Below are 17,658 nucleotides of genomic sequence, written 5' to 3' on the forward strand. Positions count from 1 at the left end.
GGTTTTGATGTTCCTTCTCTGGGCACCAAGGCTGTGCAGGGCACTAGCCACTGCAAAATCACTAGCCACATATTCTCAGACAGTACCGGTACAGACAGTTTCTCCCAGTCCTCCTCTTCAGTCCTAGATGGGATGTCCATAAACTGGCTTACCATCTGACAGGAACGCTGATCAAAAAGACTATCTCTAAGGCCTTCGAGGCCACTGGGCTTGAGCCACTCAACCCCAATAAAATCCTCACCCAATTCCGTGCTAGTGAGAATGAGCGCCCATCTTCAAATGACAGTGGCTCTTCAGTACTCAGTACCAGCGACTGGTGAAAAATCGAGCACTTATTATGCCAGGTTGTTGAAGATATTTTACGATTCTAGGGTCTCAAAACTCTCTCACAAAATCCACATGATTGCGACCTAGAAAGCTCTACTTGAGCATGAAGTTATACAGCTCTGAGAGGCCCTTGTGAATGAGAAAAAGTGCCACTAGTGGGGTAAGATGTTACTGCTCGAGGCACCAGAGGATTACAATGGTGGAGCTATATTTTAGTCTCCAGCCAAGGTCCAGAAAGTATACGATCTCCAGGAACAAAAGGACACCGAGGAGAGGGCAATACAGGCTCAAAAGAATGAGAATATGAAGTGGAGAGAGCAGCTGAAGCTTCAGAAAGTAGCTCTACTCGAGCAAAGGTGGCATAAGAGGGCTGCTGCCAAAATAGAGTGGGACCGAGCCCATGAGGAAAAGGCTCTTGAAGCTCATGAACTTCGGAAGGCTAGAGCGATTAAAAAACAACTCTGCGATGAGATTAAATCTACTAAAAAGGGTAATCGGCATAGCCTTAAGGCCTTAGCAAAAAGGCCGAAGGATATTGAGCCTGCTGAGCCTGAGCTATCGCCTGTTGAAGTTGAGGTGCCTGATGCTAGCCTCTCAATGCGTACCCGCCAAATCCGCCTCCCAGAGCGCTTCAGGTTGCTAATAAGAGGCCAGAATTTCTCCTTAAGGCCCTCCGATTATTGCTACAAAAAATCCGACGATTTTACAATATATATATAGCTCTACAGCTTCAAGTTTGTGTGTAGCGACCATCCAAAAGTGTGTGCCAGGTGAGACCATGCGTCAGCTGATTCAGCACGTTAGTAGTCGGTTAACGTCTCTTATACAAATAAAGGCCTACAGGCACCGCTATAGCTCACCGTAATTTCGCCGGACGGTCCGAGGTGAACCATTCTTCCCATTCTTCCCATTCTTCAGAGCTGTCATGATAAGAGAGCGGAAAACATCGGGGTAAGCTGGAGGCAGCGCCAGGAATCGTTCGCTTCCAGGTCTTGCCCCCGCATCCAGCCCTCTCGACGAAATTTAGGTACCCTGACAGGACTCCCAATTCGCAACAAATCAATGGCATCCTACCGATATGAACCGCTCCAAAGAGCATTACAGGAGATCAGGCTTCTTCACCTGCTCCCAGGCAAATTTGAGGACGACATCAGATTCCAAATCGTCCATTCGCCATTTCCCATTCCTGACAAACCTCCACCAAAGCCAAAGAACTTCCAGGTTGACTCCATCCGGAACAAGGTCTCTCGTCCTTGGACGATTGAGGAAACCGAAAGCGGTGAATTCATCATATTCAACGTTGTCACTGGCGAGACCCATCCGCTCCCGACCATTCCACCATCAATTGAGGAGAGTTCGGAATATCAACCGCGATACGAGGCTTTGTCCTACACATGGGGAGAGGCTGATATCTCGGAGCTCGCCCAGGTTGAGAATCACCAAGGCAGTGGCAAGCCCTTCGCTACATTGGGGCTCCGTCCTAACCTGGCCGCCGCACTCCGCTACATGCGGTACCCAGACCAAACGCGCGTCTTGTGGATTGATGCCATATGCATCAACCAAGAAGATATCGAAGAGCGCAATGAAGAAGTCAAGAGGATGACAAACATCTACACTCTAGCCCAGCGGGTCATGGCTTGGCTTGGTGAGGAATCCAACGACAGCAAGCATGCATTCGCAACATTACAGCATATCGGGCGGCAACTCAAAGCAACGAAGAGCGGCCGAGTCATTGCTGCACCCGACGCCACGGAACCTCACCTGTGGAGGAACGATCACCCACCGTTATTAGAGCAGCGGACCTGGCAAGCGTTGATCGATCTCGTGGAGCGCCCTTGGTTTTACAGAATCTGGTGCTGGCAGGAGATCAAGCTAGGCGGTCAGAACGCGGTCATGCAATGCGGCGCCGATACGATCCCCTGGAACAAGTTCTGGCTGGCGGTGCTATGTCTGCACAATAAAGATAGTTTACCTTCTATGCGCTTTCGTGAGCGATGCCGGCATATCGTCTTCCTTAAGTACGACGGTGCGGGCCACTCGATGAGCAACATTCTCGACATCAGTCGCAGCAAGGGCTGTGCTAATCCAAGAGATAAAATCTACGGACTCCTGGGCATCACCCCGACATACTTCAGCTCCGGTATCAAGGTCGACTACCTACGACCACCGGAGGAAGTGTACAAGGAAGCATTTCTGACTCACGTGAAGGCTACAAAACGACTGGAGCTGCTGAAACATTGCGATCTAGCGAATCGTCAAATTGGGGGACCAACGTGGGTGCCCGACTGGTCCAAGACAGAATTTGCCGCTCCCATTCTGAGCGAGCAGCTTTCCTCTGGAATGTCACCGGCATGCTTTACATACGTAGAACCAGACGTGCTCGAGGTTGTCGGAAAGGAGTATACCACGATTAAGACCGTCAGCGGGATGGCCTCGAAGGTTGAGGAGGAAACTCTGCTGGCGGTTGCAGATTGGTTCCAATACCTTCCAAACAAAGGCACTTACGTGACGGGTGAGACCGTGGAAGCCGCATTTGCCCTGACACTTTGCATGAACCGCACGAGAGAACGGCACCCGTACAGCCATTTCTTGAGCGTCTGGGAGTGGATCCGCATGCTCCGCAAGATGTTATGCTTGACCGCAAGCTCTCAGGATGACCCGATATACTCCGAAAGAGAGACGACAAACACGATACAGAAGATACGCGGCCGTCGGTTTTTCACTACGGAAAGTGGCCACATTGGCACAGCTCCTGCTGGTGCCCAAGCTGGTAAGTTCGGACTTACGCCATTCCTCTACTACGAAAGCTTTGGTTGATTGAAGATTACAAGGGGATTTAGTTTGCCTTATCTTGGGAACCTACGCTCCCCTGGTTCTGCGTCGCACTCCATCCGGCGAATTCCACGTGGTGGGAGAATGTTACGTGCATGGCCTCAGTGACGCAGTTGGCATCCTTGGCCCATTGCCAGACCACTGGGAGACAATCATCAAAGGAGATGCTTTGGGAAGACCAACGCAACGTTTTGTGCACCTCACTGACCGCGAGGAAACATTGGACGACCCACGACTGGAACCTCTGTCACGGAACTGGGAGCGAGCGGCGTACGAAAGACTGGCTGATGACCCAGCCATTTTTGAGAGGTTCAGGCATCTCGAAACCGGTGAATTGGTCAACTATGATCCCCGCTTGGCTCCGGAGGCGCTTGAGGCTCGTGGCGTTGAGCTGCGGCCATTCAGGCTCACCTGAGAGGTAACGAGAATGTGAACCGAAAGCAGATGAGTAAAAATGAACTGGGCTCGTGAATGATTTTCCTTGACCTCCCCCGGCTCTGCCTCCCGGAGCCCCAGACGCCGACGCCTACAGTGCAACGGCAAGTATTCAAACGGCAGGCATTAGAACAGGTATTCCTACACTGACCTCTCCACTGCTGTTGGAATTTTGGGGGATCTCTCCTAATCTTGTTCCATGAAGGTGGCAAGTACGTAGGGAGAAGTCGAATTGAATGTTCATGTTCCTACTATAAGGTTCCTACTATAAGGATAATCAGCTGCAGTCGATGAGAAGGCTCGCAGCGTGGAAAGGCAAACATTATCTGCCAAAAACAATGGATGCGTCACTATATACTTGTTACAGGTTCTCAGAAAGTCGAATGTCAGATATATGGCCCCGCTTCTAGGGACGGGCCCACACATCGCAAATCCAATCAATCCCCACCCACATAGACATCAGCAAAAATTGAAAATGAGCAAAAAATAATTGCTGCATCAGCCGGGAGTCGAACCCGAACCATTTGCTGCGCCATGTCAAAGTGAAATGAAATGGAAGGCAAATATCCTACCGTTGGACCACTGATGCTGTTTCTTATGTCTTTCGCAGTTGGTGAAAATGTGAAGGGATTTTGTTATTTGAGTCCGGAAATGAAGATGCCAACGTCTACGATTGTTCATTGCATCATTGAACGAGAAATGTACCAGCTACTGCCTTCCTGTCGTGTCCGCTGCTTTGTATGGCGGTGGAGATGCAGTGCACCAGTTTAGCGATTGTAGAAGTCGTTTTCCGGAACCATTGTGGCCAGCGGTATCAAGTTGTATCAAAATCTCAAATTCCAAAACTAATAAGATACCTTCCAAACCCTAGTTCCAATTTTCGAGCCATATCTGTTGTAAGGGCACTGAGGCAGAGGACCGAGTAGTAGGTGTAGGTTGGTTGCGCTAGTGTACAGAAGATTGAGTCTGCCGAGTAGGAGAGGCGGCGAGGCAGGCTCGTATGGGCGCGACGGGGATGGAAGAACTATCCTCCGAGGTCACGTGAGTACTATACATGAGTGAGGCCGAATCCAACACATCTGTACTATGTATAGCTGAAGATGCACCACCTTCACGATTGGCGTCGCCATGATCCAGTAGCTGCTATTTTGCAGAAATAAGATTCTATATACAATTTTGTATGACGGAGGTTTGGTGTTCAGAACCGCAAAAAATGGGTGCACCGCCAAAAATAGGGTGCCGTACGGTATAGGAAAATAGCCGGCTCGCTACGTGATCTGACTCGCTACCCGATCTGATACTCAAGTAGAACTGGCCCCTTTTTGCTGCTGGTTTCGTGTGTCCGCTGCCAGCTGGCGCCGCCTCGGAAGGCCAGAGCAACGAGACACTGAAGAATCAATTCACGATCGCTGGCGTCAAGAGCATGGAATAGGTGTGCGGGGTCGTGAAACTGTGAAAGGGTTGCGGGGATGAGAAGCAGATGTTGCGTAGGGTAGAGACTCCACTGCCCCCAGGGCCCAGCGTAAGTAAAGGAAGTTGTTCTTACACGGGCCCCTTCCCCGTAGGATTCAGGATGGATATACGATAGTCTATGTTTAGTTTACGCTTTCATCCTCCCCTCCTGCATCCTTCCTACTCCTATCCCCTCCTCGATAGGCCCTGGGAGCCCTCCCTTTGCCTTGCTCTGCCATGGGAGCCTTCGCAGACAAACGCCGTATTATCATTGCAGTCGTCGCAGCTATCGCAACCATCGGGTTGCTACTCAGCTTGCGCACCTTTGGACCTAGCCCTGAAGCGATTCGCGTTCGCGTTGGCTCGGGGTTCGACCACAGCGACAACAAGGTGAACTCCCACAATGCTCCGCCCTCCGAGGGCGCCCACATGAGCGAAGGCAACGAGGCTTACATTGGAGCACAGGACGGCGTAAACAACCAGCCCGATGGACCAGGCCAGAACGGAAAACATCCTGATGGCAAGGAGCGCCTCGCGTATGTCACCTTCTTGTCTGGCACCGTCGACCAGGACGACGATCTGGAGAAAGATAACTATTTCATCGCGACCCGCATTCTCATTTGGCAGCTCCTGCACGTTCCTGAAACACGTACACACCGGTGTGACGTTGTGGTAATGGTGACGCCCTCGGTCTCAGAAGCCCGCCGGGCCCGTCTACGACAAGATGGCGCGATTGTCTATCCCGTCGAGTTTCTCGAAACCGATGATTGGGTGAAGGCTGAGCAGCACCGCTGGGACGACGTCATGACGAAGATGCGCGCCTGGGAAATGACCCAGTACAGTCGCATTCTTGTACTGGACGGCGACACAATGTTACGGAAACCTCTAGATGGTGTCTTCGATGACCCCGGCGCGCAGATAAGGCAGACGAAGCAGCTCGACAACTACACCGCACTCGAAGGCGAGGCTCCGCTGCCCCCAACATACCTTCTTGCCTCCCTCTCTGAGGTTGCAGACAGCACTCACGAGTTCCCGCCTGGCGTAGGGACTGGACTCAAAACTATTGGATACATGAACGCCGGCTTTTTCATGCTTGCGCCTTCCATAGAATCTTTCAACTACTACGTGTCCTTGCTAAAGATTCCCGGTTCCTTCGATCCGAAATACCCCGAGCAGAATCTGATCAATAAGGCGCACCAGTGGGACGGCCCTATGCCGTGGACGGAGCTCAGTTACACATGGAACATTCGCTGTCCAAACGAGAACGACTTTGAAAAAGGCCTGGTCAGCATGCACGAGAAGTGGTGGACGCAGCCATATATATACGAGAACGAGAAGGTCAAGGAATTCCTTAAGTCTCGGAGATGGGAAATGAAGGGCTGGTATGACGCGTATGACCTAACAGCTGATGTGAGGAATGCTTGAGCGCATTCTCCCAGGCATCTGAAGTAAACGATCAACATACGTGCCCTAAACGAGCCGCACACCTATCGTCCCGAAGCCAGCACGAAGGCGAACCGAGGGGTCGTCCCGCGCTCCCGTGCGAGCTTCGCGATGCATTGGAGAGCGTGTCATTCCTGGGGAAGGGCTTTGCTGGATCTACGAAGATGGTACGTTCTGTCGTGCCGTGATAGACAATGAGCCTGTCAATCCATCACGGGGTATCACAAAGGCAGGGACACCGCGCTTTATCCCTAACTCTCCTGTAAGCTCCTAGCTCAGGTTACATCAAACCACTCCCCACGAAAGCACGTTGACACCGTAACACATAGGTCTGGACTTACCCAGCCTAAGGGGCGGACAAACCCCGCGTCGTACCTGCCTCTAGCTACAGTTACTAAAAAGCTATTCTTTCTGTTTAAATGCTACTAGCAGATGATATGTACTGTGTTAGTTACCTGTTTCCCTTGCTGAAGCTGGTGATCTGAGTTTTGGCACTTCACCTAGATATCGTCCGCCGTAGTTTCGCCCCTTTCGTGCGTTGAAAAGACCAGGTTCTAATCCTGATGATTTCTCGGAGATATAAAGTCGCGCGAGTGCTTACCCCGGAAGACGCAGGCAGTTCGTGCTATTGCCCTCGACATCGGGGAACTGCAGCCAAAGCAAGAACACAGATACAGCCCCGAAGCGCACAACTACCCGCAAAAGCCGACTCTCAAGGCATATGCACGTATTGTCAAAGCATATATGAAGTTCAACATGCTCAGCTTGTGGTCCAAGCCAGTGCCTTTCGACCCAAGCCAGGACATTCCTGACCTCTCTGGTCGTATCATCTTTATCACCGGCGCATCTGACGGCCTAGGCTATGAGACGGTCCTGCAGCTAGCTAGTCACCGTCCAGGACACATCTATCTGGCCTCTCGTAACGCAGAAAAAACGGCAGCCGCTATCTCTAGGATTGTTGAGCATGTCAGGGCTGCCACAGGGGACGATGTGTCTTCAAAACTGACCCATATCGCTCTGGACCTGACATCCTTCGCTTCCATCAAGGGCGCTGCGCAGACTTTCCTGGCCAAAGAGTCCACACTCAACGTCCTCATGAACAATGCTGGCATCATGTGCGTACCTGCTGCTACGACCAAACAAGGCTACGAAGTCCAATTCGGTGTCAATCACATGGGGCACGCTCTCCTTACGCGCCTATTACTCCCCGCTCTGAAGAAGGCGGTCAGTGTTGGACAAGACGCTCGCGTCGTGACCCTAGCATCCTCTTCGGAGCGTCAGGCTCCACGCGTCGGTCTCCGCCTAGACGCCGCAAAGACTGATATGGCTGAGTTCGACAATTGGGAGAGATACGGTCAGTCGAAACTTGCCAACGTGCTTTATACGCGCACCCTCGCGGAAAAGTGCCCGGAGATAACTTTCGTGTCTTTGCATCCGGGAGTGGTCAGGACTGGCATTTCATCCACCTTCCTCGCAAGCCGGTCCTGGCAAATACCGTTTGTCTGCCTCATAATGTGGACGCAATGGGTCACTCCGTATGAGGGCGCTTGGTTGCAGGAGTGGCTCGCGACAACCGAAAAGGAAACCTAGTGAACGGCGCCTTTTACTATCCAGGGAAACGGATTGTGAAGGGCAGCGCCAATGCGCGAAACAAGGAGCTGGCGGATGAGCTGTGGGAATGGACTCAGAAGGAATTGGATTCAGCTGACATCTACTGACGAAAGCACATTACCTTGTAGTCCAGAATCTCAGAATTAAATTCCATCTCCAACCAATATTTCAACTAAAAAGAGTGTTGCTCGTTGGGAAATCTGGAAGGCAGGTGCTCGTCGAAAGATAGCAGCGAATGCAAATGAAGAATAATAATATACTGGGCAACATATCAGTAGTAGTACTATCCTGTCGGCCTATAGTTGTCGGGAGTATATTCCTTCTTTCACCAGGTCGCAATTAGGTCTTCGTGTTCACAGGGCTGCCATAGAGACACTACCGCTTGACCACTGATGCCGTGATTTATATATTATATTTTGCCAAGTACATTCTAAGTGTCTGCTTGCAAGGTTAGTTGGTATTCTGAAGGATGCACGATACAAGTTCTGACTTGTGAAGATTCGGAATGCATTCAGTTGAAATAACTATAACTATATTCTTAAGCGCATCTCGCCTGTGTCCTACTATTCGACCTGCATTGGTCGTTTCTTGTTTACCCAATTACTGGTAGGTGGTAGCCCGTGATGTTGACCCTGATCTTTCACGAAGAATCCCTCCGCAGCCTCTTTACACTCTCCAGTGATGACCTCATTTTCCAATCCTCCGTGGTGCTTCACCTCCCATCGGCCATACACATGAGCGCGCTAATCCCACAGTACTAAGCTGTCCTTTGGACTCGCCGGTGAAGGATGCAGCTGTTCTACGCTTGCTCAACTAGGGTATTCGACATTTACGCAGCTATGCTTCTCCGGGATATCCGAGTTGCAACCAGCTAATCCTCGACTATTGGACTTCGTGCAGTATAGGTGAGCGCACCAGCAATTGCAGAGTAGCATCCTTGGTGCAACCTCTCAGGACCCGTTCGGTCCGTGAGTCGAAGCCAGTGCATCTTCCATCCAGCGCCATAATCTCCCATCCGCTATGAACCCTCGGTTGAGTTCTAAAGCCATCGTAAACTTCCTTGATATTGCTTCTCGGTCACGTCCCACGGCTGAGAAATATTCATTTTCTCTTCTTGCGATGTCGCTCTGTTGATCATCATCGGCTGCCAGGACTTCCAACATTTCCGAGATTGACTTTTCGTTATACTGCTCTCTAAACAGCTTCGGTATATCCATTGGTTTCTTAGACACCGACATAAGCAGCTCCGCAAAGTGGTTATAGTCCTGCAAGGCATCCATGTCTGTTAACCGAACGAAATGCCACACCTTCTCTGAGACTTCCAAAACAGAAGGGTTGATTGTTTCGCCTTCTCTTTCCAAATGGCTTGTAACTCCAGCTCTGAATGCAGAGACAAGGAATGGTTCAGGCTGATCTCTTGGGTGTGGCATACCGGGAGTGGCGAGTAGCTCACTGACTGGGACGGAGGAGGCAAACTGCCAATCGATGATACAAGTGATGTTACAATCATTATCGACGAAGATATTGTTGGTGCTAAGGTCATGGTGACGGATAGGGAATCCGACTCCGGAACGGCTTGTCGGTGTGCCCCGCAGTCGTTTGTGAAAGTGGGGATCATGTCTTCTAGGAACCGGCTAGCGATATAATAATCCAATCAAGTTTTGCTGCCTTCGGTCTTGGAGCCAACGGTAACGAAATCGTTCCATCGATCCGTCGCAGAGAGATAGCTAGCATAACTGCGGTATTCCAGCGGAAGAGGTACTGGGGCGAAGAAGATGTGATGCAACATCGGAAGGTATTGGATGTGCTGCCGATATGCGGAAAGGAGCGAGTTATAATAGTCTTGCTCCTCATCAAAAGGACCGCGGCAGATTTCTTCAAATGTACATCTCTCGTGCAACATGTGCCCCAACGAAAGACACTCCTTTACAGTATAGCTTCCTTCTTCTTCAAAGAGTGACCCTATCTTGTCAACCCGCAGGTGTAGTAGCTGTGCAGTTATTGCCCCAAGTTGCTTCATCACCTTCTCTTTATCTTCCTGCGTGAGATATTGTGCGGATTTGGTATCATCATTCGGCATTCCAGGCAATTCAGCTTGCCATCGCGTGCTCAGCACAGAGCCTGGTGCTTTGCTCATCAAAATGAAGGGAACTCCGACTTCATTTGACTTGGTACAGCTTTTGCTTTCTCAGTCTCGCGTCCCTTAAAATCTGGGTTAGATTGACACACCTGTAATAGAACACTTCAGGGACAGGAATCGAGCTGTGCTTCTTGATATACTTAAGCGTTGCCGCCTCGCTGGCAAGTAAAAGCGCCGCAGCATCGTCGTGGATACCGTAAGCACGATGCGTCCGAGGGGAGCGAAAAATCCATTCGACTCCGTCATCAAAGGAGAGAACTATGGTCCAGTTAAAGCTACCGCCTATGGGCCTCTGAGACAATTCACAGGTGCAAGCTCTTTTGCGAAGTCGTTTAGCAAGACAAAGAAGGGCGTGGAGGTCAAATTCCGCGTGCAGGAAGATATTCTCATCACGCGGTTGAGCTGGCATTGTTATGGGATGGCTTCTCTGGAAGGTCGCGGCGGATGTCAGTACTGCGGTTGCTTCCCGTAGCTCTCTTGGCACTGACAATATCACGTGATTGGGAGGGCTTGCCGCCCGCAGGTCCTCCGACTAACCAATCTTATCCTAGGCAGCAACGGGGCAACAGGGGGACTTCCATAAGAGGGGCACCAGTGGGGTGGGCAACTCCCATGTCGGCTAGCGTAACAACAACAACAATGCCTAGAGCACGACCGCAACCAGCAACCCCTCCAAATCTCCCTCCAATTCCGACGGGTGCGTACAAGAAGGGATGCTATTCTTATCCGGATACTGTCTATTTCTTGAAAGATCGTGAGTTCATCACCCTGTGGAATGGCTAGGCCGCTCGCTGAATTGTATACCAGCCAACGATGAGGAATGGAGCAGGGGGACAATCAGTCGCGGGACCCAAAGTACGAGCCCTCATCTGGTATGTAAACTTCTTATGAGAGGTGATTAGCTTGCTGAAGTGACCGAACTAGGTGATAGATGATAACACTGGAGAGGGCCATTATGTCTACGCAAAATATATTCGCAAACGAGCACACTGGGATTGAACTCGTGGCATGCCCACCCGGTCCTCGTGGGTAATACGGGATTTGGAGGATATCTATCTGTGTCTATATGTCAATGTAGGGCGGCAGAATCCTCAGATCGGATAACGAACAGCAAGTCCGCATGCACCTGGCTTTCTCTGATGGCTTGGATATCAATAGCCTTGCGAAAGCTTCAATGATAGCCTTGCGAAAGCTTCAATGATGGAAACAAATTCACTGGCATCTATCTTTGCGCAGAGCGGTTTGACAATCTTTCAGGATATCCTCCAGCCCATCGACATGCATGTGCCCTCGTTCGTCTCTCGCCATCTGTCAGTAGCAGCTGGCCACGTACCGTTATTCCAGATAATGGTGGTAGGTGTGAGGAATTCCACTCCCATCGTGCTGATGTGGCAGAGCACCGCTGCGGCCGAGCTCCTTAGCAAGGCTCAGGACGATCAGCAACCCCATGACGCCACGCCGTTATGTGAGTTTCTTTTGATGCAGAGTATTGCCTTTAAGGTACAGTGACGAAAATTCTACTCTTTATGCATACGGATGAAAAATGCCAGGCCACAAATGAAAGAGCCACGAGAAAAAGGCTGTCCAGTCGCCGGAAGAGATAATCAGACGGAAGATATCTAATACACCGTGTTCGGGTCAACCCTCCATCTCAGACAGTTGCCCTCAATAGTACCGCCCTGCTTTCGATTCTCCCCCGATTTATCACAGCCGTCGATAATCTTTCTGAACTCTGCCCTGCACTCGTTCCTGTTGAAGGTCCACTCACAACCGTCCTTCAACTCCATCTGGACGTAGACAGCAATGGGCATTACTTCAACCGATCGGTCACAGCATGGAAACGGATATCGACCTTCCGCTCCCTTCCATCCGCCTGAAATATGCTCGCCATTACGGAGTACCGTTTCGCAGTAAGACTCCACTGGATTGATCATATGTATACGCAGCGCCTCTTGTCCTCTGTTGTAACACCTGACTCGGTCTTTAGAATGATCGACCTGGGTCCATGTATGAGTCGGAGGTTGTGGCATGACCGGTGGCTCAGAAGGAGTTGGCTCAGGCGCGACAATGGTTGTAACATCTGTGGAAACTGTAAGTATGGCTGTCAACGTTTTTGTCTTGGACGGTCGGAGAAGGCATATTTCCTTTGGGTCGACCTCCTCAACTTCCTCCTCTGCCGGACCAAGGATTCCTCCAAGCCCAGGACGAGGTCTTTGTCCCGGTGGGCAAACATTTGCGGGAAAGGCGCATGGTGTTGTGGTCGGACGTGGTGGACCGGGTCTGATGGTAAGGTTAGGAGGACGTATGCCGGGCGGGGGTGGTGGTGGGCAGTTGAAGAAGCATGGCCCATCATCTGGGTCTTCGTCTTTACCAGGTGGTGAAGGAGGGTCAGAAGTTCTTGTTGGCGGCCGCGTGGTGTGAACGGTCCCCGAAGATGTGTATTTGACGACGGGCCATGTGCTCGTCGTTTTGATTCGAACACGTGACGTGCGCGATTGGTCGTCTTCAGGGCATGAAGATGTTGTACGTGAGCCATCAACAACGATTGTGGAGGGCTCCCAGCGACTTACGGTTAGAGGAGGAAACGTCAGTGTGGTTTGGATGGTTCCACTTCGGGTCACGGTAATGCGAGGGTAGTCGACGGTGGTTGTAAACGACGGCCAAGGTGGCAACACGAATGTACACGGGAAGAAACATTGTACCTGAGGATTCGGGTCATCCCAAATATGTGGTGACAGCCAAATATGGCTTGACGAGTTGGAATTCTGATCATCGCTCTCCCCTTCGCGGAGTGGTGTCCCCGGGCCTATAATAAACGGCTGAGTAAAGACAGTATTGCGCGGAATAATCGTCTCCCGCGGCAGTGCTTGATTTGCAGGGATCAGCGTGCCATTAGAATCCGTAAATGATTGGTTTGGAGCAAAGGCTGGGGGTAAAGGTATATCCATAGGTGTTGGAACTCCAGCTGGAATCAAAATTGGGTTTCCTACTGAGCCGCCAGTACCGCAACATGTCGACGTTATCCTTCGGAAAAAGCTGCACTGACCGCATTTCTCTGGTCCAGGGCCGCTGGGGATATTCTGGTTTCCGCCGTTCGGAAGCCTAGGAAGGTCGGTGGCAGCACCGCCCCCAACGGTAAAAGTCTGGCCGGCCGGAACAGTAGTATGGGACATTGGGATTATGGTCGCAGATTCAGGAGAATTATAGCCATTCGGATCGTCGAGACCGATGCCGCCACCTGTCTTATCGTCAAAATCAATAGACCATATCATGATGCCGCCCTGGAAGATTGTTAGTATTGTGTAAAAAACATTGTTATGTCTAGAAGGACTTACCAAGCATCTATCATTCGCATAGGTCTCGGCGTCATCGTACCCCACCCAGCTATCTCCTTTATACTTGAGATATTTTACCATAGCAGTGACATTGAGGGTTGGCGTAATGTTTTCCTCCTTGATGATACCTCTGATCTCACGGTTTGAGAGCACACCCGGGAAGTTAGTGCAAGGGCCCGCAGCCCCCTCTCCAAGGAAGTGGCAACCCATCTTCCAACAGGAAGGATCCATGAGCTTATATGTTCGACCGTAGTACGCAATCCCAAAGTTGACCTTTCCAGGGTCGACTCCATCGAACCATAACGGTTTCAAATTCCGATCAATTTCTGTAATATCCGTTTGAGGCCGAACAATAGAGCCCAGAGTCTTTACGTCTTCGTCCCATGGACCATGGAGGTCGTAACTGTTTGGATGGTCAGATCCTCGACGGTGTTGGATACACATCAGGTCCTTACCTCATGAAACCCATGAAGTCGACGTAATTCTGCATGTTGGCAGGCTTGAAACCTGCAGAGCAAATCAGCATGCTGCTGTCTCACATAGATGCAAGCAGAGCTAACCCCGGGGTACCAATAATCAGGTGCAATAGTTAGACTTGAGCCGTAGCGTCCACCAAATGCTTCATACATCTCTTTCATGAGGAGAACAAGATTGTCGGTATCTTCTTTACGGCCGCCACGTTTGGGGTCAGCCGGGTACTCCCAATCGATGTCGGCCCCTTGGAAACCATAGCGGTTCATAAACGCAATGAGCGAGTTTATGAAGGCAGCGCGGTTACCCGAACTAGAAACCATGTTGGAGAAAGCATTGAGCGTAGTAGTGTTAGGATCATTGAAAGACTACTACTAAGAGTTAACTTCCGATCTCAACCGGAATATTGCAGGCAAGAAACTTACTCCGCCAATTGCAATCAACGTTTGCAGCCCATTCCTCTTTAGAGCCGTGAATTCGCCATAGAGGGGAATGTCCCCTTCATTCATGGCCATTATTTCATATGTAGTTGGATGGAAGAACGCAAACGAATAAAACAGATGCGTTAGACCGCGAGTGTTGATCTGACGCGGCGAGACCCTCTCGCACATGCGCTCTCTCGTATTCCACCCTTGATAGTATCCAACACGGCGGCCTCTCGCGGTTCCCGAGTCTTTTCCACATGTCGGCGATGGGATAACCTTGCAACCTCCATATCCAGCCTGACATGGTGTTTTACCAAATTGGGGCTCGGGATCGATGCAGTGAACATCTTCCGTACCACACCTAGTGATATGTCAGCTCCGGGATCGACCAGTTTTCGAAGCTAAAAGAACAGAGATGGAATTATCTATACCAGCCATAGTGCGAACAGCATAGCTTGAGCCCGCAAGGCGTCTTCCCGTCTGCTGAGTCAATGCCGCACATGGCTTTTGCGTCACAGTTGGATATACATGTCTCTCCACAATTGTATGATTTGAAGCCGCACTTTCCGTCAGTATTACCTATTGAGACACAAATGTAAGCGTCCAAATATATCACAAGATGCCAGTGGTGCATTACGTACAGCATGAACCATCAAGGCAGGGCTGACCCGGGCCGCATTGAATTGGTCCCTCGACGGCCCGAGGATTGAGAGACGCATCCTGTATCTATTGTATGCGTTAATCCGACGCTCCTTGGCATTTCGCATCGCGTCTCACTTACCCGCGTTTTTTGTATGAGACCTTGGACAGTAACACAAATTATACTGAATCGCACCTACCCTCTACAAACACCTGTATATACCTGGTTAAAATTGAAGCTGTAGGTTTATATAGTGAGAGGCCTATACTCACTAATTTATGGTGTTGCAGATGGCTCCAAAACGTACCTGCAAGCCTTCCGCGCGCGCTGCCAGCGTTGCCAGCACCCGTATTTCTCCACCACTGCGATCAACTACGAGGCCCTCTATATTGAAACCTGCTCGAAAGAAGCAAGCTACCCCAAAGGCTGCAGCTGCTCCTGCTCGAAAGATGACCCCGAGGGCACCTAAAAAAGCTGCACGTTCAGTACGATGGGGAGATCAGCAGGCTACCCAAACGGTTGAGGATTCCATTGAGGTTGAAGTCGATGAGGGAGCTGAGAGAGCTGAGAGAGCTGAGAGAGCTGAGAGAGCTGAGAGAGCTGAGAGAGCTGAGAGAGCTGAGAGAGCTGCAAGATATGAGAGCGATGAGAGGGAGCTTGATGAGCTCTTCGCCGACGGAGATAGGGTTCTAGCCAGGCTGAGAGCCTCAGCTCCATCAGCTCCATCAGCTCCTCCATCATCTCCCCCTCACCCTCCACCGGTTAGCTCTTCACCCGCACCTCCAGAGCCTTTGTATGACCTCCATATTCAGTACTTTCTCCGCGTCAACAAGAAGAGGGAGTCCCAGGACTATGAGATACTCTCACGGCGTAGTTTCTCTATCCTAACTATTGAAGATAAGGTGGACTCTATGATCGCGTCGGAGGCTTGTTCTGTACAGGGGAGGGAGTTTGAGTGGATAGGGCGCTTCGTACAGTTTCGAGCAGATCACCCAAAGGGCAGCTGGTTGAGTATAACGCTCACTGACTTCTCCATCGCGGAGGGAGCTAGATTTCTCGACATGATCGATGGCCATCTTACCCGTTTCAAGCGCCCGGTCGACCGTATAGATGTAAAGCTTGAGCTGCAAATTAAGGTCAGTGTACTGCAAAAAGCTTTCTCCGCACGTACAGCAAATGAACCCTCATCCGAGCCACTACAAGATAAAGATGCTGGAACGCCCTACCATACAAGGCAGTTACTGAAAGAGCAGCAGCAGATTGAGCGGGTAGATGAGCTCCGGACTTCTATGAACCATCAGTCAGCAATTCACCAGATGTGGGAGTGCTGTACAGAAGCTTGCAGAAACTTCAAACACTGGTGTTTTGTTACCCCCCAAGGCGCTCATTTTGTGATAGAACATGTCGATATTGAGGCATGGGGGAGGTCAATATTCACTGGCGAGTCAACCGTCCATCAGCCTCACTACCGGATCGTAGAAGCCTTGAAGTTGCACGGTAACCAGCTAGAGGTTAATCCCCATAACAAGAAGCGCCGGAAGCATGGAGACTCATCATCGTCAGATAGTGGCAACCGGCTGAAGAAGATGCAACTGCAGATGATGGAGAATACGATGATGAGCCAGATGATGAGATTTCAAGAAGACGAGGCTGCGCGTAGTGAGCGGAGAGAGCTTCAGTGCCAGCAGATGGAGCAGTTATACCCACCAGTATTGCCAGCAACTACGCGCCGCCCAGCTACACCTGGATACCATATCTCTGCCGCAAAGAGCGCTCCAATCGCCTGCTCTTCGAGCCCAGTTTCTGGCCCAGGGAAAGAGGATACACGGCAGACTGTAAAGGACTTCTTCAAATGGCTTATTGCGCAGCAGCCAGATGATGATCGGAAGCCGTACGAGGCAGCAGAGAGGGTGGCGGTGGAGGAAATGTGGACGATAAAAGACCTGAAAGAAATGGCAAAAGTGAAGGGCGATCTCTACAATCTAGCGGTTAACAAGTACAATTTGGAGGATGGAGTCGTACGTCACCTGAAAGAGGAGGTTCGGCGCTTCAAAACAGTGTATCGTACTGCTAGTAGCCTAGTAGAGATGGGTTCAAATTTAGCTGGAGAAAGTGGGTAGTAGGTCACGTGTACAGTGGCGAATATCGCCAGATTCTTCAGTAGTTACACTACGCTCAACCACAGTGAGCAACACCCACTTATACCTGTCAGATGGTAAGCCAGTTTATGGACATCCCATCTAGGACTGAAGAGGAGGACTGGGAGAAACTGTCTGTACCGGTACTGTCTGAGAACATGTGGCTAGTGATTTTGCAGTGGCTAGTGCCCTGCACAGCCTTGGTGCCCAGAGAAGGAACATCAAAACCAGTGTCAGGCCTCAGCCTCACCCACACAGGTACACACCTGAATACAATCAGTCAACCCATCTTCAATCAATCTTTCTGTCACCGTGACATCTTCAGATACCATCAAATCTGACAATTAAGAGTCTCACTGCCTTTACCAACATGTCTACCAACATGATCAACAACCAAACTCAAGCCACT

The 17,658-nt window shown here is 50.7% G+C and overlaps 6 protein-coding genes and 1 non-coding gene across 7 annotated transcripts; 4 read left to right on the forward strand and 3 right to left on the reverse strand.

Annotated features, from left to right (window-relative positions):
* Window positions 1–1,180: 1,180 nt before the first annotated feature.
* On the forward strand, window positions 1,181–3,843 carry EI97DRAFT_438008 (HET-domain-containing protein). Its single transcript, XM_033799462.1, has 2 exons — window positions 1,181–3,097; window positions 3,159–3,843. The coding sequence occupies exons 1-2, from the start codon at window positions 1,390–1,392 to the stop codon at window positions 3,572–3,574; spliced, it is 2,124 nt and encodes a 707-aa protein (XP_033648792.1). The 5' UTR covers window positions 1,181–1,389; the 3' UTR covers window positions 3,575–3,843.
* A 245-nt stretch (window positions 3,844–4,088) lies between these two features.
* Window positions 4,089–4,183, reverse strand: EI97DRAFT_t96. The gene has a single exon. It is a non-coding gene; the product is annotated as a tRNA-Gly (tRNA).
* A 711-nt stretch (window positions 4,184–4,894) lies between these two features.
* Window positions 4,895–6,891, forward strand: EI97DRAFT_438009 (nucleotide-diphospho-sugar transferase). The gene is made up of 3 exons (XM_033799463.1): window positions 4,895–5,436; window positions 5,512–6,751; window positions 6,819–6,891. Exons 1-2 carry the CDS (start codon window positions 5,284–5,286, stop codon window positions 6,469–6,471), a joined length of 1,113 nt encoding a protein of 370 aa, XP_033648793.1. The 5' UTR covers window positions 4,895–5,283; the 3' UTR covers window positions 6,472–6,751; window positions 6,819–6,891.
* A 102-nt stretch (window positions 6,892–6,993) lies between these two features.
* Window positions 6,994–8,355, forward strand: EI97DRAFT_438012 (NAD(P)-binding protein). The gene has a single exon (XM_033799464.1). The coding sequence runs from the start codon at window positions 7,234–7,236 to the stop codon at window positions 8,077–8,079; it is 846 nt and encodes a 281-aa protein (XP_033648794.1). The 5' UTR covers window positions 6,994–7,233; the 3' UTR covers window positions 8,080–8,355.
* Window positions 8,356–9,050: 695 nt separating this feature from the next.
* EI97DRAFT_497351 (uncharacterized protein) lies at window positions 9,051–10,674 on the reverse strand (the record flags this gene model as incomplete). Its single annotated transcript, XM_033802507.1, has 3 exons — window positions 10,330–10,674; window positions 9,788–10,277; window positions 9,051–9,734 (listed from the first exon to the last, which is right to left on the reverse strand). Exons 1-3 carry the CDS (start codon window positions 10,647–10,649, stop codon window positions 9,051–9,053), a joined length of 1,494 nt encoding a protein of 497 aa, XP_033648795.1. The 5' UTR covers window positions 10,650–10,674.
* Window positions 10,675–11,859: 1,185 nt separating this feature from the next.
* On the reverse strand, window positions 11,860–15,238 carry EI97DRAFT_446770 (glycoside hydrolase; the record flags this gene model as incomplete). Its single annotated transcript, XM_033800054.1, has 7 exons — window positions 11,860–13,521; window positions 13,576–13,978; window positions 14,031–14,074; window positions 14,115–14,414; window positions 14,472–14,832; window positions 14,903–15,033; window positions 15,113–15,238. The coding sequence occupies 7 exons, from the start codon at window positions 15,236–15,238 to the stop codon at window positions 11,860–11,862; spliced, it is 3,027 nt and encodes a 1,008-aa protein (XP_033648796.1).
* Window positions 15,239–15,401: 163 nt separating this feature from the next.
* On the forward strand, window positions 15,402–17,658 carry EI97DRAFT_489409 (uncharacterized protein; the record flags this gene model as incomplete). The annotated part of the gene is made up of 1 exon (XM_033802219.1): window positions 15,402–17,658. One exon carries the CDS (start codon window positions 15,402–15,404, stop codon window positions 17,229–17,231), a length of 1,830 nt encoding a protein of 609 aa, XP_033648797.1. The 3' UTR covers window positions 17,232–17,658.

Source organism: Westerdykella ornata (assembly GCF_010094085.1).
Source record: "Westerdykella ornata strain CBS 379.55 unplaced genomic scaffold EI97scaffold_74, whole genome shotgun sequence".
NCBI classification, from domain to species: Eukaryota; Fungi; Ascomycota; class Dothideomycetes; order Pleosporales; family Sporormiaceae; genus Westerdykella; species Westerdykella ornata.

What these genes read in the sequence shown, in the direction of transcription:
- EI97DRAFT_438009 (XM_033799463.1), top strand. Translation starts at nt 5,284, where the DNA reads ATGGGAGCCTTCGCAGACAAACGCCGTATTATCATTGCAGTCGTCGCA. An exon ending in TCGACCACAGCGACAACAAG is followed by an intron (nt 5,437 to 5,511) that starts GTGAACTCCCAC and finishes ATTGGAGCACAG; the next exon opens with GACGGCGTAAACAACCAGCC.
- EI97DRAFT_438008 (XM_033799462.1), top strand. Translation starts at nt 1,390, where the DNA reads ATGGCATCCTACCGATATGAACCGCTCCAAAGAGCATTACAGGAGATC. An exon ending in TCCTGCTGGTGCCCAAGCTG is followed by an intron (nt 3,098 to 3,158) that starts GTAAGTTCGGAC and finishes GAAGATTACAAG; the next exon opens with GGGATTTAGTTTGCCTTATC.
- EI97DRAFT_438012 (XM_033799464.1), top strand. Translation starts at nt 7,234, where the DNA reads ATGAAGTTCAACATGCTCAGCTTGTGGTCCAAGCCAGTGCCTTTCGAC.